The sequence below is a fragment of the Mobula hypostoma genome, chromosome 2 (assembly GCF_963921235.1).
Source record: "Mobula hypostoma chromosome 2, sMobHyp1.1, whole genome shotgun sequence".
Lineage (NCBI taxonomy): Eukaryota > Metazoa > Chordata > Chondrichthyes > Myliobatiformes > Myliobatidae > Mobula > Mobula hypostoma.
Genome location: NC_086098.1, coordinates 117,688,098 through 117,711,315, shown reverse-complemented (window position 1 = coordinate 117,711,315; position 23,218 = coordinate 117,688,098). Strand labels below are relative to the sequence as shown.

Here is a 23,218-nt window from a genome sequence, read left to right as displayed (position 1 = left end):
CTGCAGATGCATGAACTGTGTGTCCAGGGAGACTCACAGAGACAACTGCAGAACGAGCACATCACACAGCAAGGCAGACCCCTCCAGAGTGCTGGCTTGAAATCAGTCTCAGCCCACCGTGTCCCTGCAGACCTTGGCACCCATCTGTACAAATCCCATTTACCAGCTCCTCATCCTTCGCCTTTTATGCTTTAGTGAGTCAAGTGCTTGAATTCCAACCGCACTAGGTGGACGTTTCTTTCTCCGATTCTCCCCCAAATCACTGACACCTCCTTCTAAACCCACAGTCTCTAATGTTGCTGCCTGTGAGGGGAGACTGGGTAAGCCAGGTTTGTCTCCCTTGGAGCAGAAGAGGCTGAAGGGGGAGCAGATGGAGGTGTACAGGATTCTGAGAGACTTGGATTGGGGAGACCCTTTGTTGCACAGGCGTCAGAATAGGTGCAGTTCCCTACCCATGGTCATCACGACTCTGACGGGCCCGTTTGGTGAGATGCTCCTCTTCAAAGTCCAGGGCTTCGCTGCTGATCAATTGGTACACTGTGGGGACAGGACAGGACAGGCAGCTGTCAGTGGTGAACACCAGATGGGACAGGAGGTGAGAAAGTGGGAATGAGGGTAGAAGACAGTGGAGTTGTGAATCAAGGTAACAGGTTAGATCGGTTCATGCCTGGAAATATTATTAACCCTGGTACAGAATCTAGGAGCAGGGCATACGACAGCTGTATACCAGGGCGAGTACCGCATACAGTGCCGGACACACTCCAGGAAAGACGTGTCTGTAGTGGAGAAGGTGCAGAGGCAATGGACATGGGACACTCCAGCTTTGAGAAAAGGTTGGCTAATTGAGTGCTTTTTCCCTTTGGAAGTGTCTGGGGTTGGGGGGGGGGAGAGACATAATTAACAGGATATGTGTACAGGAAACGCCTAATTCCCAAGCAGAGGATGAACGGGCATTACAACAATAAGCAGGTGGGTGGGGAGGTGGAGAGGGATTCATTGGAGAGGGATTCACTGTGGGTGATGTTTGGGAATGGTGCACGAGATCCCTCCCACAATGGACGTTGAGGACCCATGAGTTATAGGGTCACATACCCAGAGCTGGAAGGTGGGATTGGGCTGGGGAGCTCCTTGACTGGTAGGTTTGGGCTAATTACCCTCCTCTGTGATACAATCACTCCTCCCCGGGCAGAGACAGACCCAAAAATAGACCCACAGTCTTGTACCCCACTGCCTGCCGAGCCCCTCCCCCACACACAATTCCCTGCACCCTCACCCCTCTCTGATACTGCTAAGATCCCACCGCACCAGCCCCCAAAGCACAGATCCCCAAGCCCTGCACAGCCCCCTTTCTCCCTGCCGGCCTATTGGTATAGGTATTGGTTTATAATTGTCCCAGGTACTGAGATACAGTGGGAAGAGCTTTCTTCCATGTCATCCAGATAGATCAACCCATGCACAGGTACATTAAGCTAGTCGAAATCAGATTTATTATCAGACATATATAATGAAATATATTTTGCAGTAGCAGTACAATGCAAAACAAAAATATTACAAGGTACAAAAGTAAATAAATAGTGGAAAAGAGGAATAAATCTGTGCTCTGAATAATTCAGAAATCTGATGGCTCTAACTAAAACATTGAGTGTGAGCCTCCAGGCTCCTGTACTTCCTCCCTGACGGTGGTAACAAGAGGTCATGTCCCAGTTTGTGAGGTTACTTAGCGATGGATGTTACCACCTTGAAAGTGTCCTCTATGGCAGGGTGCAATGTGCCCGAGATGGAACTCGTTGCGTATACAGCCCTCGGTGATTCTCCAAGATGCTGACACCCAAAAACTTGGAAGCTGTTCATCCGTTCCACCACTGACCCCTGAATAAATGTATTCTCCCAACTTCCCCCTTGTGGAGCCCATCATCAATCCCCTGGTGGTGCTGACACTCAGGGTGAGATTGTTGTCGTCACACCACTCAGCCAGCTGATCACTCTCACTCATGTACAGTGCCTACAAAAAGAATTTCGCCTCCTGGGAAATTTTCTTGTTTTATTGTTTTACAACATTGAATCACAGTGGATTTAATTTCGTTTTGACACTGATCAACAGAAAAGACACTTTCGTGTCAAAGTGAAAACAGATCTCTACAAAGTGATCTAGATTAATTACAAATATTATTGATTGCATAAGTATTCACTCCATTTAATATGACAGCACCAATTGGTTTTAGAAGTCACATAATTGGTTAAATGGAAATCACCAGTGTGCAGTCAAGATATTTCAATTGATTGTAGTTAAACTACACCTGTATCTGGAAGGTACAACTGCTGATGAGTCAATACCCTGGCAGAAACTACACCACGAAGACAAAAGTATGCTCCAGGCAACTCCGTGAAAAGGTTATTGAAAAGAACAAGTCAAGAGATGGATATAAGAACATTTCCAAGTCACTGACTATCCCTTGGAGTACAGTTAAGTCAATCACCAAGAAATGGGAAGAATATGGCACAGATGTAAATCTGCCTAGAGCAGGCCGTCCTCAAAAACCGAGTGACCGTGAAGAAGGGGACTCGTGAGGGAGGCCACCAAGAGACCTACGACAACTCTGGGAGAGTTGCACGTTTCGGTGGCTGAGATGGGAAAGACTGTGCATACAACAACTGTTGCCCAGATGTTTCACCAGTCTCAGCTTTATGGGAGAATGCAAAGAGAAAGCCACTGTTGAAAAATCCCACATGAAATTTTGGCTACAGTTTGCCAGAAGGCATGTGGGGTTCTGAAGTCAGCTGGAAGAAGGTTCTATGGTACGATGAAACTAAAATTGAGCTTTCTGGCCATCAGACTAAACACTATATTTGGCATAAGCCAAACAATGCACATCAAAAACATACCATCCTTACCGTGAAGCATGGTGATGGCTGCATCATGTTGTGGGGATGCTTCACTGCATCAGGCCCTGGAAGGCTTGTGAAGGTACTCAGCTATGTGGAGTACTTCGCCATGTATTCAACCTGAGCCTGAGGCTCCGGAGGGTTCCTGTACTGTGAAAGACGTCCTGCCTCGTCCCTGCACCCCAGCGGCCTCAATGACTACAGACCGGAGGCATTGACCTCCCACATCATGAAGACCCTGGAGAGACTTGTTCTGGAGCTGCTCCGGCCTATGGTCAGGCCACACTTAGATCCCCTCCAGTTCGCCTACCAACCCCAACTACGAGTTGAGGATGCCATCGTCTACCTGCTGAACCGTGTCTACACCCACCTGGACAAGCCAGCGAGCTCTGTGAGGGTCATGTTTTTTGACTTCTCCAGTGCGTTCAACACCATCCGCCCTGCTCTGCTGGGGGAGAAGGTGACAGCGATGCAGGTGGATGCTTTCCTGGTGTCATGGATTCTTGATCACCTGACTGGCAGACCACAGTACGTGTGCTTGCAACACTGTGTGTCTGACAGAGTGATCAGCAGCACTGGGGCTCCACAGGGGACTGTCTTGTCTCCCTTTCCCTTCACCATTTACACCTCGGACTTCAACTACTGCACAGAGTCTTGTCATCTTCAGAAGTTTTCGGATGACTCTGCCATAGTTGGATGCATCAGCAAGGGAGATGAGGCATGAGTACAGGGCTACAGTAGGAAACTTTGTCACATGGCGTGAGCAGAATTATCTGCAGCTTAATGTGAAAAAGACTAAGGAGCTGGTGGTAGACCTAAGGTACCGGTGACCCCTGTTTCCATCCAGGGGGTCAGTGTGGACATGGTGGAGGATTACGAATACCTGGGGATACGAATTGACAATAAACTGGACTGGTCAAAGAACACTGAGGCTGTCTACAAGAAGGGTCAGAGCCGTCTCTATTTCCTGAGGAGACTGAGGTCCTTTAACATCTGCCGGACAACACTGAGGATGTTCTACGAGTCTGTGGTGGCCAGTGCTATCATGTTTGCTGTTGTGTGCTGGGGCAGCAGGCTGAGGGTAGCACACCAACAGAATCAACAAACTCATTCGTAAGGCCAGTGATGTTGTGGGGATGGAACTGGACTCTCTCACGGTGGTGTCTGAAAAGAGGATGCTGTCTAAGTTGCAGGCCATCTTGGACAATGTCTCCCATCCACTACATAATGTACTGGGTGGGCACAGGAGTACATTCAGCCAGAGACTCATTTCACTGAGATGCAACACAGAGCGTCATAGGAAGTCATTCCTGCCTGTGGCCATCAAACTTTACAACTCCTCCCTTGGAGGGTCAGACACCCTGAGCCAATAGGCTGGTCCTGGACTTTTTTCATAATTTCATAATTTACTGGCATAATTTACATACTATTATTTAACTATTTATGGTTTTATTACTATTTATTATTTATGGTGCAACTGTAACGAAAACCAATTTCCGTGGGATCAATAAAGTATGACTATGACTATTGTGACAAGAATACACATAGATTAAGATGTAGCTGTCCTGTGCTGGAGAGAGAGATAAGGAAAACAATGGAGCAGCATTTGGAGATGTTAATGAAGGGGAAGGAGAGCTGTCAAGATCAGCTCCCCCTTTGAACCCTGAACTGTTTGAAGTGATGGACAGGCGATACCCCAGCAGGGGGATAAAAAGGGACAGGTTCGCTAAGGCGACACACACACGACACCCGAGGTAACAAGACCCTGGAAGCGGTGCGTCTCTCACAAGTCGGTGGGAAGTACTGGGCCATAAACGCACAGGGTGGAAAGGCACGATCGGCGGGAACCTGGTGTGTGTCCACCCTTGCCTGGGTGCCAGGTTCACTGCAGGGTAACGATTGTATCTGGAAATGGAGGGGTCACAGTCGGTGACCTCAGATGACATCACAAAGGGCTCGCCCGAAAACTGACTGCGAAGGTCTGTGTGTGGAAGCCGTTTTGAATATTCATTCGTTTTTTCTCTCTCTCTCCTTCCCCCCACTGTCCATCACCACGGCAGCGATTACTGCGAACTGAACTGAACTAAATTGAACTGAACTTTGCGTCACTTTGAAACTGGTCATTTACCCCTAGACAACGATAGAGCTTGATTAATCCTGTTATCTTAATTCTGTGTACATGTGTGTTTATCATTGCTGAACTGCTGCATTTATTATCCTTTTGATTAGAGTACTATGTTGCTTGTTTCTTTAATAAAACTTTCTTAGTTCTAGTAATCCAGACTCCAACTGAGTGATCCATTTCTGCTGGTTTGGCAACCCAGTTACGGGGTACGTAACATAAGTGGGGTTCTCATCCGCGATTTTGAACGCTAAATTTGGGACAGAGTAAATTGATTGGGTCAAAATTCCCGAAAGAAAGAAAAGACAAACAGCAGAAATGGAGGCTGAGGAAATTATAAAGGCGCCGACCTTGGAGGCATTAGAGGATGCCAGGAAATCGGAATTGGTAGCTGTGGCCAAACAGTTGAATCTTGCTAAGGGGAAGTCGACAATGAGGAGAGAGGAGATACACAGAGCTATCGTAGAGCACGATGCATCTAAAGGTGTGTTTCCCCAAGGTGAGCTGGGGGTGGTGTCTATTGAAAAACCTGCCGGAGACACGGTACAGGTACAGCTTGAAAAACTGAGACTCAAGCACGAGTTCCGGGTACGGCAGTTGGAGCGAGAAGAGAAGGAGAGAGAGTTAGAAAGGCAAGAGAAAGAGTTAGAATGGCAGGAGAGAGAGAGGGAGAGACAGTTGGAGAGAGAAGAGAAAGAGAGGCAATGGGAGCGAGAAGAGAGAGAGAGGCAGAGGGAAAGGGAATTCGAGCTGGAGAAGTTAAGGATAAGGGCAGAGCAGGGGCCCGTGCCAAACCAAGGCAGAGGGCTCCGGGCGACCCAGGAGGTTAAGCTGGTTCCCCCATTTGACGATACCGACGTGGATCGGTACTTTCTCCATTTCGAAAAAGTTGCTACAAGTCAGGACTGGCCGAGGGATAAGTGGGCTGTTTTGCTTCAGAGTGTACTGAAAGGGAAAGCCCAACAAGCTTACTCAGCTTTGTCTGCGAAAGATGCCCAGAGGTATGAGGTGGTGAAAGAGGCCATCCTCAGGATTTATGAGTTGGTCCCAGAGGCATACCGGCAGAGGTTCCGGAATGCGAGGAAGCAGTGGGACCGCACGTATTTAGAGTTTGCCCGTGAGATGCAGACATATTGTGAGTGTTGGTGCGCCTCAAAGGGGGTAGAGGGGGATTATGACAGACTGCTACAGCTGATCCTGATTGACCAGTTTAAAGGTGGTGTCCCTGAGGGTATGAGACCCTACCTAGATGAGAAAGAGGCAGCCACGTTAGCCGCAACTGCTAAGTTAGCAGATGAGTATGCGTTGACGCATAAAATGAAGTTTGCCCCGAGTAAAGGCTACCAGAAGGGTAGTCAGGACGGCGGGGAGAGTCCGCCGGAAAAGTCAGAAAGTAAGCCGGGGACTAGTGAGAAGGACAAGGTAGACCGGGAGCAGTCTGGTAGGAAGTCTCCTGGGGTCGTCTGTTATAATTGCGGGAAAGTCGGACACTTTGCGTCCAGGTGCTTTGCCCCAAAGAAGGAGACGGGAAAAGGAAAAATGGCAATTTTGACTGGCTGTATCGAGCTGGTAAACGAACCGCTAGGGAAGGACAGGTCTGCCAAAGTTCAGGAAGGGCGCCAGAGGTTTATCTCGGCCGGATTGGTGTCGGTGAAGGAGGGGTTAAAACCAGTTCCAGTGCGGATCTGGAGAGACACGGGAGCATGTCAGTCACTAACACTGAAGAGTGTATTAGAGCTTAGCTCAGAGACCCAGACTGGGGAGATCAAGGTCAAAGGTATTGGGGGAGGGACAGAGGCAGTCCCTTTGCACCAGATACGCTTACAAAGCAACCTGGTCTCTGGACTAGTCACGATCGGGGTGAAGTCCAAATTACCGATGAAAGGCGTGGAAGTCTTGCTCGGTAATGACCTTGCCGGGGGAATCGTGTTCGCAGCAGTGAGATTGACAGGTCAGCCTGCCAGCATTGAGGCCCCACCCATGGACTCACAGGTTCATCACGGGACCGCGGTAGTAAATTTAGCTGAGACGTTTCTGCCAGCCTTGTACGAGAAGGGGGTAGAAAGTGAAAAGAAGGAGTGTAGTGAAACAAGAGGTAGTGAGGGAGCTGAGACAGACGTAGCATTAGCCAGGAAAGAATTTGTGCAGGCGCAGAAGCGAGACGAGGGGCTGATGGTTTTGGCAGAGACGGCTCTCTCTGACACAGACTTAACAAGGGAACCAGTAGGCTATTGTGTGGAGGAGGAAGTGCTAAGGAAGAAAGGGAAACCAAGTACCGTACCCGCAGGTGAGGAATGGGGGGTGGTGCAAAAGAGTTATGAGGATGAGATTTTTAACCTGGCCCACAAGGTACCCCCCGGTGGACATTTTGCAGTGCTGGAGGAAACAGTTGGTGGAATCATGAAAGAGGTTTACCGGCTGCCCAGGGGGAGGGATGTTATTGATTATGGCCGACGCGAACTAAGATGGTCACAGGCTTTTGATATGCTAACAAACCTCGTCGGTGTTAGCGCGGAAATCAATGAAGCTAGGGTCCCCCTGATAAGAGAAAAAAACCATTTTGAAAAGATGAGTATGGTATCGACCAGATGAGAGAAGGCTATTGTTTTGGCCAGCTCTGCTGATAAGGTCTCTCCCTTAATCCCCGAACAAGGCGACTCTTTAGGAGAAGTAATTAAACGACTCGCACACGTGTGTTTGATTGTCCCCAGGCGATGCAAAGAACGGGGACGTTGGGTGGTGTCTGTTACACTAGGTCAGCCTAGCAAGCACCACCCCTATAGAATGAGTAATTCAGTGACTAAAGGGCTGACGAACACAGAGGTGTGTATTGGCGATGTAATACGGCTGTCTGAAGCCAGCTTGATAGTGAACCTTGAAAAAAATGAGTTTGGCCACACGAAGGTCACTCACCTGGGAATTGTGGTGACACAGGGGCAGCTGGCAGTGATGCAAGCTACAGTGCAGGCTATCGCTGACATCCCAACCCTGACAGACAAGAGGGCCCTCAGAAGGCTCTTGGAGATGGTGGGGTACTGTAGGAAGTTTTGCAATAACTCTGCAGTTACCACCTCTCCCCCTCCTACTAAGCCCTTGCGAGAGAAAACTAAGTCGGAATGGGATGACCCTTGTTATTGTGGTCCGGGACGAAACCCAATGAGAGGTTACATTGATCGCAATTCATCAGTGTTTTTGGCCACTATGAAGTTTGCTAAGTTGGAGCCTGGTCTAAGGGATTATTAACAACACTTATAAAAGGAACAGAAAATGTGATGGCTGACTGTCTGTCAGGTGTTGACAACTTCAAATTCTCTGTATTAGCCAAATAGCTGATAAAGATGTGTATTTGTGTGTATCAAGTAATGTATTCATGTTTGTAATTGTTACCCCCGGCAAAAATCCTTAGAGGGGGGAAGTGTGACAAGAATACACATAGATTAAGATGTAGCTGGCCTGGGCTGGCACCAGTGGAATCAGCAGTTGGTCTGCCACCTGTCTTCAGGAGAGAGAGAGAGATAAGGAAAACAATGGAGCAGCATTTGGAGATGTTAATGAAGGGGAAGGAGAGCTGTCAAGATCAGCTCCCCCTTTGAACCCTGAACTGTTTGAAGTGATGTACAGGCGATACCCCAGCAGGGGGATAAAAAGGGACAGGTTCGCTAAGGCAGGACACACGACACCCGAGGTAACAAGACCCTGGAAGCGGTGCGTCTCTCACAAGTTGGTGGGAAGTACTGGGCCATAAACGCACAGGGTGGAAAGGCACGATCGGCGGGAACCTGGTGTGTGTCTACCCTTGCCTGGGTGCTGGGTTCACTGCAGGGTAACGATTGTATCTGGAAATGGAGGGGTCACGGTCGGTGACCTCAGATGACATCACAAAGGGCTCGCCCGAAAGCTGACTGCGAAGGTCTGTGTGTGGAAGCCGTTTTTGAATATTCATTCGTTTTGCTCTCTCTCTTCTTCCCCCCACTGTCCATCACCACGGCAGCGATTACTGCGAACTGAACTGAACTAAATTGAACTGAACTTTGCGTCACTTTGAAATTGGTCATTTACCCCTAGACAACGATAGAGCTTGATTAATCCTGTTATCTGAATTCTGTGTACATGTGTGTTTATCATTGCTGAACTGCTGCATTTATTATCCTTTTGATTAGAGCACTGTGTTGCTTGTTTCTTTAATAAAACTTCCTTAGTTCTAGTAATCCAGACTCCAACTGAGTGATCCATTTCTGCTGGTTTGGCAACCCAGTTACGGGGCACTATGAAAACAGCAAAGTATAGGGAAATCCTGGGAGAAAACCTGATACAGTCTGCAAGAGAACTATGACTTGGGAGAAGATTTTTTTTCCAGCATGACAATGACCCCAAGCATAAAGGCAAAGCTACACAGGAATGGCTTAAAAGCAACAAAGTTAAATTAATGTCCAGGAGTGGCCAAGTCAGAGACCAGACCTCAATCCAATTGAGAATTTGAGGCCGAACTTGAAAAGGGCTGTTCACTCATGATCCCCATACAATCTGACAGATCTTGAGCAGTTTTGTAAAGAAGAATAGGGAAAAATTGTAGTGTCCAGATGTGCAAAGCTGATGGAGACCTATCCACACAGACTCAAGGCTGTAATTGCCGCCAAAGGCGCATCTACTAAATACTGACTGGAAGGGGGTGAATACTTGTGCAATCAATTATTTTGTGTTTTATATTTGTAATTAAATTAGATAACTTTGTAGAGATCTGTTTTCACTTTGACACTAAAGTCTTTTTCCGTCGATCATTATCAAAAAAGACAAATTAAATCCACTGTAATTCAATGTTGTAAAATGGTAAAATATGAAAACTTCCAAGGGGGATGAATACTTTTTATAGGCACTGTGTGACTCCTCGTCACCACCTGAGAGTCTGTCAACAGCAGTGGTGTCAATGAATTTTTAGATGGTGTGTGAGCGAAAGGAAATAATAGAATACCGAACATGGAGTTACAATCACAGGGAAAGCACAGTGCAGGTAGGCAAGTAAAGTGTAAGAGCCATAAGGAAGCCGACTGGGAGTTCGAGAGTTCATCTTTTAGCGTACAAGAAGTCTGACAATAGGTGTCCTTAAACCTGGTGACACACGTTCTCAAACTTTTATACCTCCTGCCCAGTGGGAGGAAACAGAAAACATCCAGGGTGGGAAGAGTCTTTGATTATGTTGGCTGCATTCCTGAGCCTTTGTGAAGTGTAGAAAGAATGGGGAAGCTGATTTCCATAATGTACTGAGCTGTGCCCACGACTCTGCAGTTTCCTGTAAAACGGTTTCCAGACCAGATCTTGATGCATCCGGATAGGATGCTTTCCATGGTGCATAGATAAAAATTGGTGAAGGTCAGCAGGGGACTGCTGAATTTCCTTGGTCTTCTGAGGAAGCAAAGGTATTAGTCTGCATATCACCCACCCTGCTTGTTCATGTGCCTATCTAAATGCCTCTTAAATATTTCTTTTGTACTTATTTCCTCTATTTGCCCTCCTCCTTCACCCTGGGACCCCAACACCCAGAGATTACAACCACATTGCAGTGGGACCCGTCCCTTTCCACTACGGGATCCTGACATTGAGCCAGTTCCCAGCACCCCTCAGATACAACACCAAGCACCCACCCCCACCGTCCGAATGTCTGACTCACCCTTCTCCACCTGGATCCGAAAGACGTTCCTCTTCCTGCGTCCGTAATCCATGCTATGAGGGAAGGGCAAGAAAAGGCATTACTACCATCCAAACTCTCACTGTCTCCACATTCCGACCTACCTCCCCACTATGACCACTTGCTCCTTCAAAAGGTTCAAAGGGGGACTTCCGGTAGCGCTCATGGAGTGAAGTCGCGTTCTTGACTCGCTCCATTACCTCTGAGTTTTTTTTCTCTATGGTCAGCTATACTTTAATTAACCATTAAGGCATCAACTCTTACAATACTTTGAATTAAACTGAATTCTCCGACAACTGGATGGAACTTAGATCTGCTATGTCTAAGAACGAGAAAGACGGCAAGGATGGTAAACCTCCGGTTAAACCAAAAGCTACGGATCTCCCCCCGACTGAATCACCGGTGACTTTGAAAGCGATATCGGAGTTAATTCAGAGGGAAATTTCAACCTCTGTTAGGGAGATGATTCGTACGGAAATTGCAGGACCTGTTAAAGACCTGATTCATACAGAAATCTCAACTAATTTCCAGAAAATTGCCGATTTAATTGATAAGATGCAAACATGTATTGCGGAACATCAGTCGGCTATATCTGATCTTCAAAAATTCGCGCAACAAAGTGAGCTTAAGATGGGGAAAATCGAAGAAACAATTAATGTAATGAAGAAGAAACTGGACTTTTTGACTTTTAAAAACTCTGACTTGGAATCTAGAATGCGACGGCAGAATTTACGAATGATTGGCGTGAGGGAAGCCGTTGAAGCCAACAATCCCATGAAATATTTCTCTCAACTTTTAAAAGATGCATTCCCTACTGTATTTCCTGACCAACCACCGCTACTGGATCGTGTTCACAGAATCCCATCATACTCGTCTAGGTCAGATAGACCTAGGCATGTTATCTTACGTTTTCATTACTTTCAAGACAAGGAGAGACTGTTTCGATTCGCTCGATCTAAAGGTTTCATTGATTTTTCGGATCTTAAGTTCCGATTCGTGGAAGATTTCAGTAAACCAATCTGGGACCAACGGGTCCGTTACAGATCCGTGATGTCGGAATTCTATAAGATGGATTTAAGACCAGCGCTGCTGTACCCTGCACGTCTAAGGATTCGCATGTTAGATGGAGCCCTTCGTTTTTTTGATTCTCCATCGGATGCCCAGAGTTATCTGGATCAACTTTCATCTTCAACATCTTAATTGCCTTTTTTTAATTATCTCCGTTGATCGGAGGCTGTGAATTGGTTGGTTTTAACTTTTCTGTGCCCTATTTGGGCAGAAAAGTTTACTTTTGATTTCTTAATATGGCTGCTAAACTTTCTTTTTAACTGCGTCATTTCTTTCTTTTCCCAGGGGATCCTGGGTGGTTACTTCCCTTTTGTCATCTTACGTATTTCCTGTGCGGCCTTAAATTTTGTAGTTTTTTTTAAATTTTATTCTGTTTTGCTTTTTATAATCACTTTATGTTAATAATCCTATTTTTTTTGTTGCTGTGTCTATTCATGAGTTTGAGGTTTATTGTGGTTTTTTTTAATATATATTTTCCGGCTTTTGTTCTGTTCTGTATGTATCTTAATTGAGTTAACTTTTTTTTTACTTATTTTTTTACTGTTTTACAATTAGCTGATCTTTTTCATATTTATACCTTTTTTTTTAGGGAGCGTATACCGGAAGTCATGGGGGTAGTTTTAGCGCTTGCTTCTTTCTGGCGGGTCTGCTTTAGATTTTGCCTTGGGGTCTTGGGGTGGTGGGTGGTGGGAGGGGCTTCACGTTTTAGTTTGTTTCTCTTTGGGCTATATACATTATTGAAGTACTGGTTGCGTCCTTTTCCCCGGTATCTTTTGTATGTTCTGTTTCCTCTCCGGGTTTGTGGGTCGCGCCTATTGTCAATCCTCCTTGTCGTGGGTTGACTTTAGGATTTATGGAGTCTATTATTAATTTTGTCTCCTGGAATACTAATGGTCTTAATCATCCTATTAAAAGGAAAAAAGTTTTTAAAGTGTTCCGGAGACTTAAAGCACAAATTTTATTTTTACAAGAGACCCATGTACGGAGGGGGGACAGACTACGTTTTTTCAAATTCTGGAAGGGCCAACAATTTCATTCGAACTCTAATGCTAAGATTCGAGGCGTCTCTATTTTTATAGATTCCTCAGTTACTTTTATACAACAGGATATTATCTCTGATCCGAATGGTAGATTTTTATTGGTTAGTGGTTTACTATTTAATAAAAAAGTAGTTTTGGTTAATGTTTATGCTCCTAATATGGATTGTCCGGAATTTTATAAATCATTGTTTGATCAGTTTCCGAATTTGAACGAGTTTTCATTGATTTGGGGCGGAGATCTTAATACCTGTTTATCTCCAGCTTTGGACCGTTCGGCTCCTTTACGGACTTTACCTAATAAATCTGCAAATTTGATTAATTTTTTCCTTTCTGATTCTGGGTCGACGGACATTTGGCGTTTTCTGCATCCTCAGGAAAAAGATTTTTCCTTCTTTTCACATGTTCATCATTCCTATTCAAGAATTGATTATTTTTTCATTGATTCTCGTCTCATTCCTTCAGTGATTAAATGTGATTATGATTCTATAACCATTTCGGATCATGCTCCACTTAAGCTTTCTATTAAAATTATGGCCAATATACCAAACAATAGACAATGGCGTTTTAATTCGCTGTTGCTTCAGGACTCGGACTTTGTTAATTTTATGAATGAACAGATTGAGCTTTTTTTTACAATTAACTATACAGAAGATATTTCGGTTAACACTCTTTGGGACACTTTTAAAGCCTATATTCGGGGTCAGATTATTTCGTATTCCGTTGCTTTGAGGAAGAAACAGAAGCAGGAGGAGATGGCAATTGTGGACAAGATTAAAGAAATTGATAAGAAATATGTTATGGCTCCTTCTGAGGAGCTATACAAACAAAGAACTGAACTTCAAATGGAACACAGTTTACTACTCTCGTCCTCGATTGTAAACCAATTAAAGAAAACAAGAAGTGATTTTTATGTTCACAGTGATAAAATTGGCAAGCTGCTGGCTAATCAATTGAAATCTAATTATGTTAAATCTCAAATCAATCAGATTTATAACCAAAATGATCGATTGATATTGGATCATGTGGGGATTAATCAAACCTTTTGTGATTTTTACTCTTCTTTATATCAATCAGAGTCTCCTCGAGATTCTAAATATATGAATGATTTTTTAGATAAGTTAGACTTCCCTCAGATTTCACGGGATATGTCTTCTTTATTAGATACTTCCATTACAATGGATGAGATTAAGAATGTTATTTTTTCTATGAATCTGGGGAAAGCTCCTGGCCCTGATGGATTTACCGTTGAATTTTATAAATGTTTTGCTTCTTTATTGATTCCTTGGCTCTATAAGGTTTTTGAGGCTTCTTTGAAACTTGGTAAACTTCCGGAATCTTTTAATAGAGCATCAATTTCTTTAATACTAAAGAAGGATAAAGACCCTGCTCAATGTGCATCTTATAGACCAATATCTTTATTAAATGTTGATTCTAAAGTTTTTTCTAAGTTATTAGCAAATAGACTAGAAAAAGTACTTCCTTCTATTATTTCGGAAGACCAAACGGGTTTTATTAAAGGTCGTTACTCTTTTTATAATATTCGTACATTGTTAAATATCGTTTATACTCCCTCACAAAATGTTCCTGAGTGTGTTATTTCTTTAGATGCCGAGAAAGCTTTTGATAGAGTAGAATGGCCTTATTTATTTAAGGTGCTTGAAATGTTTAATTTTAGCTTGAAATTTATATCCTGGATTAAACTGTTATATTACTCCCCTGTAGCCTCGGTTCGTACTAACTCTTTAAACTCACCTTTTTTTCCTCTCTTTCGTGGTACTCGACAAGGCTGTCCTCTTAGTCCCCTATTATTTGATATTGCATTAGAACCTCTTGCAATTGCTATTCGAGAATCTTCAAATATTACTGGGATAACTCGGGGATTAAAGTCCCATAAATTATCACTCTATGCTGATGATTTACTTTTATATATTTCTAATCCTGAGAGATCCATTCCTGCTGTTTTAGAGTTATTAGCACAATTTGGTCTTTTCTCAGGTTATAAATTAAATCTTAGTAAGAGTGAACTTTTTCCGATTAATAAACATCTTCCCTTATATTATAAATTTCCATTTAAATTGATTAATAATTACTTTTCATATCTTGGGATTAAAATTACTTGTAAACATAAAGATTTATTTAAGACTAACTTTTTACCATTAATAGACCATATTACTCAACTTTCATCTAAATGGTTTCCCTTATATTTAACTTTGATTGGTCGTATTAATGCAGTTAAGATGTTTTTTTTGCCAAAATTTTTATATGTGTTTCAGGCATTACCAATTTTCGTTCCTAAATCTTTTTTTGATAAAGTTGACTCTAAAATTTCTTCATTTATTTGGCAGAATAAGAATCCGAGACTGGGTAAAATACATTTACAGAAAGCTAAGAGAGATGGAGGTTTAGCATTACCTAATTTTAGATTTTATTATTGGGCTATTAATATTCGACATATGAAATTTTGGTTACTTGACCGGGACATACTATCTATTCCTAAATGGGTAGCATTGGAATTACAATCTGTTCAGGGTTATACACTTGGTTCTATTTTAGGTTCCTCTCTTCCTTTTGATTTGAAACGCCTTAAGCAGGTCTCTAACCCGATAGTTAAATATGCTTTGCGCATTTGGTTTCAATTCAGAAAATTTTTTGATCTTAATCAATTCGGGTTAGCGATTCCTATTTTAGGTAACATATTTTTTCCTCCCTCTTTTACGGATCGCGCTTTTCAAACTTGGAAGACTAAGGGTATTTTACGGTTTTTGGATTTATTTTTAGATGGTTCCCTTATGTCTTTTGAACAATTATCTAATAAATATAACTTATCAAGAATACATTTTTTTAGATATTTACAAGTTAGAAATTTCCTAAGTACTATACTTTCTTCCTTTCCAATGCTCCCTCCTATATATATTTTAGATTCGATAATTAACCTTAATCCATGTCAGAAAGGTGCATCGGCTATGATTTATAATATTATTATGAAACTTAGGAAAGCTCCATTTGATAAGATTAGGGTAGATTGGGAACAGGAATTGGGGCTTACCATTTCTGTGGATGATTGGGGGCAGATTTTACAATTAGTTAATACTTCCTCTATTTGTGCTAAACATTCCCTAATTCAATTTAAAGTGGTTCATAGAGCACATATGTCCAAAGATAAGTTAGCGCGTTTTTACTCGCATATTAATCCTTTCTGTGATAGATGTTCGGGACAGATAGCCTCTTTAACTCATATGTTTTGGTCTTGCCCCACTTTGGAAACTTTTTGGAGAGATATTTTCAATATTATTTCTAAGGTATTAAATATAGATATCTCTCCTCACCCTATTACTGCTATCTTTGGACTACCTAAAATTTCTAGTAATCTTTCCCCTTCAGCCCGTAGAATGATTGCATTTCTTACTTTAATGGCGAAAAGATGTATTTTACAACATTGGAAAGAGCTTAATGCTCCAACTACCTTTTTTTGGTTTTCTCAGACGATTTTATGTTTGAATTTGGAGAAAATTAGAAGTAACCTTTATGATTCTTCATTTAAATTTGAACAGATTTGGGGACCTTTTATTCGATATTTTCATTTAATGTAATATTTACCCTTCTTGTTTTTTTTCACTGTTTTAATGGAGGTCGGGATTGAGGACGTGATTTTAAGTTTAACTCTGTTTGGTTTCAAGTTAGCCCATTGCTTTGCCTTGCTTTTAGTTAGTTGCACGGTGGGTTTTTTTTGGGGGGTTTTTTTTTCTTTTTTTCCATTGATATATATAAAATTTAGTAAACTATTATGTTATCTTGGTTTCTTATGCTTAAATTACATTGTAGTATTTTCTTTTTGGTATTGTTATCTTTTGGAATTTTATTATACTTTAACATTGTATTAATGTTTATATGGCTTACCTTTTTTGTACACTTAATAAAAAGATTTAAAAATAAATAAATAAAAGGTTCAAAGGTTAATTTTATTGTCAAAGTATGCATGTGTAACACAACTCTGTAATTTGTCTGCATTAAAATAGTCTCCCACCACCCTTTGAGCAAGACTGACAACCTCAACATTCCTTCCCATGTTAAACGAACAGTCTCATTAATAAACTAAGATCTCTTCTCATAGATTCTCCACAATTGGAACAATCTCTCTACGTCGACTCTGACAAAATGTAGTATTTCAGTTTAGTACAATGTAGAACAGCACAGTAACAAGCCCCCTGGCCACAATGACAGTCTGGATAGGTACATAATGAGAGGGTGACTGTCCAGGTACAGTTTAATGAGACTAGGGAGAAGACCAGACCAGCACGGAGTAGATGGGCCAAGGTGCCTGTTTCAGCCCGTGTGTGGTCTGTATCCCTCCCGACCCTGTCCTTTCTCGTGTCTATTCAAACAGCTCTTAAACATTGCTCTTGTGTCTCATTCCACCACCCGTCCTGACAGCCTGTCCCAGGAACACAAACTTCTTAAAACTTGTAAACTTTACCTGTCTCAGCTTAAGTCTACACCCCCCTCACATTTGATATTTTCACCCTGGAGAGAAAGACTCTGACCATCTCCCCTATCTACCCCTAAGACCACTTTATCACCTTCCAACAGGCGTCTGATGCTCCCGAAAGAACAACCCAAGTTTGTTCAACCTCTCCGTACTGCTCCCTCTCACTCCAAAAGATACAAGCAGAACCAGTCCAACCAGTCCAAGACAAATCTGCCCAGTCAAGTGAACTTTCTCCAAACTGCTCCCAACGTCCTTTTTCAAATAAGACCAAATCTTACACTGTCAGGGCAATGAGCATAGAAGTTAGGAGGTTACATTGTAATTGTGCCATTGGCAAGGCTGCATTTAGAATAACGGGTTCAGTTTTGGTCACCCTGCTACGGGAAAAGTGCTATTAAGGTGGAAAGAATACAGAGCTGATCTACAAGGATGTTGTCAAGGCTCAGGGACTGAGTGATGGAGTGAGGTTGAGCAAAGTGGATCTGTTTTCACTGGAGAACAGGAGAATGAGTGGTGGTTTTATAGAGGTATATAAGATCATCGGGCATAGATAGGAATCAGGACCCCACGTCAGTCAGGGAAGGATCAGACCAGAAGGTGGATGGCCAGGAAAGTATTGAAAGGCAAAATTGAAATAACAGGCACGATGGGTTGGATAGTTTGAAGCGTGTTTATTTTAATGCTAGGAGTGTTATGGGTAAAGGTGATGAATTTAGAGCATGGACCAAATCATGGAACTATGCTGCTGTAGCCTTTACTGAAACTTGTTTGAGAGAGGGGCAGGAATTGGTGATTAATGTACCAGGTTTTCGAAGTTTTAGAAAAGATGGAGGAGGAAGTAAGAAGGGGGTGGGGAGTTGCTCTACTAATCAGAGACAATATCAGAACTGCACTCAGGAGACATAATGGAGGGGTCAGACACTGAGTCCATTTGGGTGGGACTCAGGAATAGGAAATGTTCAATCACACTGATGGGATTGTACTACAGACACCCCCTCCCCCCACCCCCAATGCCAAAACAAATATGTAATCAGATTAATGAAATGTGCAAATAGGGTTGTTGTCATGGGGGATTTCAACTTCCCTCATATAAACTGGGAACTTCTCAGTGCAAGGGGCAGGATTTGTTGAGTGTATCCAGGAGTTTCTTTAACCAATATGCGGACTGTCCAACAAGAGGCGGGGCTGCACTGGAGGTGATGTTGGGTAATGAGCCTGGCCTGGTGACCACCTTTTCAGTGACCACAACTACTTAACTTTCAGGACAGCTATAGATAAGGACAGGTATGGTTCTTGTGGAAGAGTTTTAATTTGGAGTACAGCATTAGACAGGAACAAAGAAGTATTAATTGGAAATGCCTTTTATCCAGCAAGTCCACATAAGCCATGTGGAGGGTGTTTAAAGTTCAATTGCAGAGAGTACAGAAAAGGTATGTCCCTGATAGAAGGAAGGACTGAGATGGAAAGGTAAGAGAACATTGAATGTCTGGAGAGGTGATGAATTTAGTCAAGAAGAAAAAGGAAAATTATGTAAAGTTTGGGAAATTAGGATCAAACTAACCACACAAGGAGTATAAAGAAGTCAGAAAAGAACTAAAGAAGGGAATTAGGAAAGCCAGGAGGGGCCACGAAAAGTCCTTGGCAAGTAGGATTAAGCTGAATCCCAAGGCATTCTATACATACATCAAGAGCAACAGGATAACTAAGGAGAGAATGGGACCACTCAAAAATACAGGGAGAACATTTGCCTGGATGCAAAGAATACTTAATGAGTATTTAATGAGCATTTTGCTTCAGTATTTACCAAGGAAAAGGATGTGGAGGACCAGGAGATCAGCGCTGAATATATAAATACATTAGGGTGTTTAGAGGTCAAGTAAGAGGAAGTGTTAGGCCTGCTAATGAGTATTATCATGGAAAGTCCCCACGGCCTGATGGGATTTACCTCAGGTTATTGAAAGAGGCAAGCGATATGACTGCTTGGCCCTTGACCAGTATTTTTGTGTCCTCTGCAGCCACAGCCAACATCCCGGAGGACAGGCGATTGGCTAATGTTGTACCTCTATTTAAGAAAGGAACAAGGGGAAATCCTGGGAACAATGGACCAATAGGTTGTACAGAAATTGCTGAAGAAAATTCTTAGGGATAGGATAGATGAGCATTTGGAAACCCATGGCCTGATTAAGGAAAGCCAGCATGGCTTTGTGCATAGTAGGTCGTGCCTTCCCAACTTGATTGAGTTTTTTTGACAAAGTGATGAGAGAAATTGATGAGGATAGGACAGTGGATGCTGTCTAGTAAGGGAATGTGAGAGGGCATTTAACTCAGATAAATATGAGGTGTTCCAGCTTGGTAGGGCAAAGAAGACAGTACACAGTTAAGGGCAAGATCCTTAACAGTATTGCTGAACAGAAAGAACAGAGTTTACCAGGATGCTGCCTGGTTCAGAGGACATGTGCTATCACGAGAGGCTGGATAAACGTGGGTTGTTTTCTCTGGGGTGCCAGAGGTGGAGGCAGGTACATTAATAACATTTGAAAAGGTACCTGGACAAGAACATGGATATAAAAGGGTTAGAGGGATAAGGGCCAAATGGGACTAGCTCAGATGGGAATCTTGGTTGTCACAGGACAGTTGGGCCAAAGGGCTCTATGACTGTATGAAAGCTCTCCAGATCTGGTTTCAATAATGGCCTTCAGAAAGACTTTTGCATTCAATTGCTCACCCAATAAATAATCATGTCTGTTAGCTTTCCAAACTACATGTTCACCTGCACTAAAGCCCTTTGTGAATCTTGTCCTATCCCTTTGTCAAAGTTCAAAGTAAAATCTATTATCAGAGTACATGCATGTCACCAAATACAACCCTGAGATTCTTCTCCTGCGGGCATACTTAGCAAATCTATGGAACAGTAACTGTAAATAGCATCAATGGACAACAAACAGTGCAAATACAGATATAAATAAATAGCAACAAATAATGAGCATGAAATAACAAGATAAGAGTCCTTAAATTAGTGTAGTTATCTCCTTTTGTTCAAGAGCCTGATGGTTGAGGGGTAGTAACTATTCTTGAACCTGGTGGTACGAGTCCTGAGGCTCCCAGCAGTGAGAAGAGAGCATGGCCTGAGTGGTGAGGATCTTTGACGATGGATGCTGCTTCTCTATTGCAACATTTCATGCAGACATACTCAACGGTTGGGAGGGTTTTACCCGGGATGTACTGGGCTACATCCACTACCTTTTGTAGGATTTTCCACTCAAGGGCATTGGTGTCCCCATACCAGCCGTAATGCAGCCAGTCAGCACACCTTCCACCACACAGCTACAGAAGTTTGCCAAAGTTTCTGATGACATGCCGAACCTCCGCAGGCTCCTGAGGAAGGCTCCTGTCATCCTTTTTTCACAATTATATTTGTGATGGGTCCAGAACAGGTCATCTGAGATAGTGACTCTCGGGAATTTAGTTACTGGCCCTCTCCACCTCTGCTCCTCCGAAGCTTACTGGCTCACGGATCTCTGGTTTCCCTCTCCTGAAATCCACAATCAGTTCCTTGGTCTTATTGACATTGAGTGAGAGGATGTTATTATACCACTCAGCCAAGTTTTCAGTCTCCCTCCTGTATGCTGATTCGTCACCCCCTTTGATACAGCCTAAAACAGAGGTATCATCAAACTTGTATATGGTGTCAGAGTTGTACTTAGCCACACAGTCCTAGGTACAAAGCGAGTGGAGCAGGGGGCTAAGCACACATCCCAGCAGTGCTCCTGTGCTGATGGAGACTGTGGAGGAGATGTGCTTGCCAATCCAAACTGACTGGAGTCTACATGAGGAAATCCAAGATCCAATTGCACAAAGGCATATTGAAGCCCAGGTCTTGAAGTTTACTGATTGGTCTTGAGGGGATGATGGTGTCAAATGCTGAGTTGTATTCAATAAAGAACATCTTTGCTGTCCAGGTGGTTCCAGGGTTGTGTGAAGAGCCAACGAGAAAGTATCTGCTGTGGACCTGTTGCTTCGGTCGGCAAATTGGAGTGGGTCTAAATCGCCACTCAGACAGGAGCCTCTCAAAACACCATCACTATGGATGGAAGTGCCACTGGACAATAGTCATTTAGACAGGTTACCATGCTCTTCTTGGGCACTGGTACGATTAAAGCTTGCTTAAAGCAGGTTGGTACCACACACTGTTAGAGCGAGAGGTTGAAGATATCCGTGAATACACCAGCCAGCTAGTTGGCACAGCTCTTCAGTTCTCGGTCAGGTACTCCAACCAGACCAGATGCTTCCCTTGGATCCACTCTCATCATGTCATCTTCAGGTACTGAGACCAAGGGATCTTTGGGAGGTTGGGGGTGCTCAATGGTTCCTCCTTGTTCTGGTGATCAAAGCAAGCATAGAAGGTATTGAGCTCAACTGGAAGCTCTGCTCTGCTTCCCCATTACACGACTTAACTCTGAAGGAGGTTATGGGGCATTCAAACACTGCCACAGCTGTCCAGCATCCCTGGTTGATTCCAGTCTAGTCCAGAATCTCCATCACCCAAGAGATGGCTTTCTGGAGATCATACCCACATCTCCAGACTTGAATGCCTCTGATCTGGCTCTCAGCGGGTTCCGGACTTCGTTGTTCATCTAGGGCTTCTGATTGGGGAAAATCCTGAATGATTTAATGGGGGCACATCTTCCACAGCTGTTTTAATTAAGTCTAATGATCCTGGTGGAGTCATTCAGGTTCTCAGATGAGTTCTTGAAACAGCCCAGTCCACTGACTCAAGGCAATCCTGTAACAGTTCCTCTACCACCTGTGACTACCTCTAAAGGCTGATTTATACTGTCACATACCCCGTGACGGGAATAAAGAAACCAGCAGAAATAGAAACCATTTTGCAGTCTAGTATTGCTAATAACTAATAATATTTATTAATAACTACACAATACAGTAAACCAAGTGAAGATAAATCAAACAGGTTAGCAAGAATTACATATATAAGTAAGTAAATCAGTAAGTGTGGAGAAATATGTACGAAAACCAAGCTTAAGTCTAGGGGTAAAAAAGATACAGTCTTACGATGTTGAGTAAAGTTCCGTTCGTGGTATGCAGTTGAATAGCGATGGGGAGGGAGGAGGGGAAGGAGGGGAAGGAGGAGAGAGCGAGAGAGAGAGATAGATAGATAGATAGGTAGGTCGAGGTCTTCAGGTGAGCTGCTGTCATCGATTTCCTCGTCGTCCTCTGAAATCCTTCACAAGTCGCCGACTGTGACTTTAACAACAAAGGGGACCATACTTCAGTGTGGTTGAGCTGTCTACCCAGGCCAGGGTCAGACATATGGGCAACTCCCTACCAGTTTTGCCTTTGATTTTTCACTGGCAGAGCAATTGGATCAATCCGCCTGATCGATCCTCCAAAACCCACTTTCTCTGCGGGCACAACAATGCTCATTCAGTGTCCCGATCATGTGTCTGAAGTCTGTACCATCTGACCTCCTATTTATCTCACCAGGCTGAGCATCACCTGTCATTAAAAGAGTCCCTCCTTCCTTTGCCTGTAAAGGAATGCAAGCAGGCAACAAGTCCTTGGAAGTAACATCAATAATGTCCTGTTGGTCACCATAGCAACCTTCAAGCTGCTCAGTTTTTATCTCCAAAGTAAAACTCCCGTGTCAGTCCAACCGTCAATCTTCGTCTCTCTCTCCTTTCCAAACAAACCATCAATGCTAGGTGACTCTCTGTCTCTCTTCAAACAGTTAATAGGGGCACTCCTGGATCCCCTCACAATACTTGTGCATCAAATCGACGTTGTAGGTACGGCGTAGCCGCGAACCCTACGTAGTGCCTACGCTGATCCCTACGCCATAGCCTGACGTGCACCTCTCCCAAAATGTAACTTGCGCGTCGTGGCAACGCAGACTGCAACAACTGTGATTGGTCCGCTTG

At 43.5% G+C, this 23,218-nt stretch overlaps 1 protein-coding gene across 4 annotated transcripts in view; it reads right to left on the bottom strand.

Moving 5' to 3' along the window:
- Positions 1 to 23,218, bottom strand: part of nvl (nuclear VCP like) — a 162,123-nt gene that overhangs the window by 134,238 nt on the left and 4,667 nt on the right. For 3 of the 4 annotated variants that reach the window (XM_063040507.1, XM_063040509.1, XM_063040508.1), the window contains exons 4-5: positions 10,671 to 10,723; positions 453 to 537 (exon numbers count right to left, since the gene is read on the bottom strand). In XM_063040507.1, coding sequence (XP_062896577.1) covers positions 453 to 537; positions 10,671 to 10,723 — 138 coding nt within the window. The remainder of the gene's footprint in view (positions 1 to 452; positions 538 to 10,670; positions 10,724 to 23,218) is intronic. The other variant, XM_063040510.1, reaches the window with a different exon arrangement.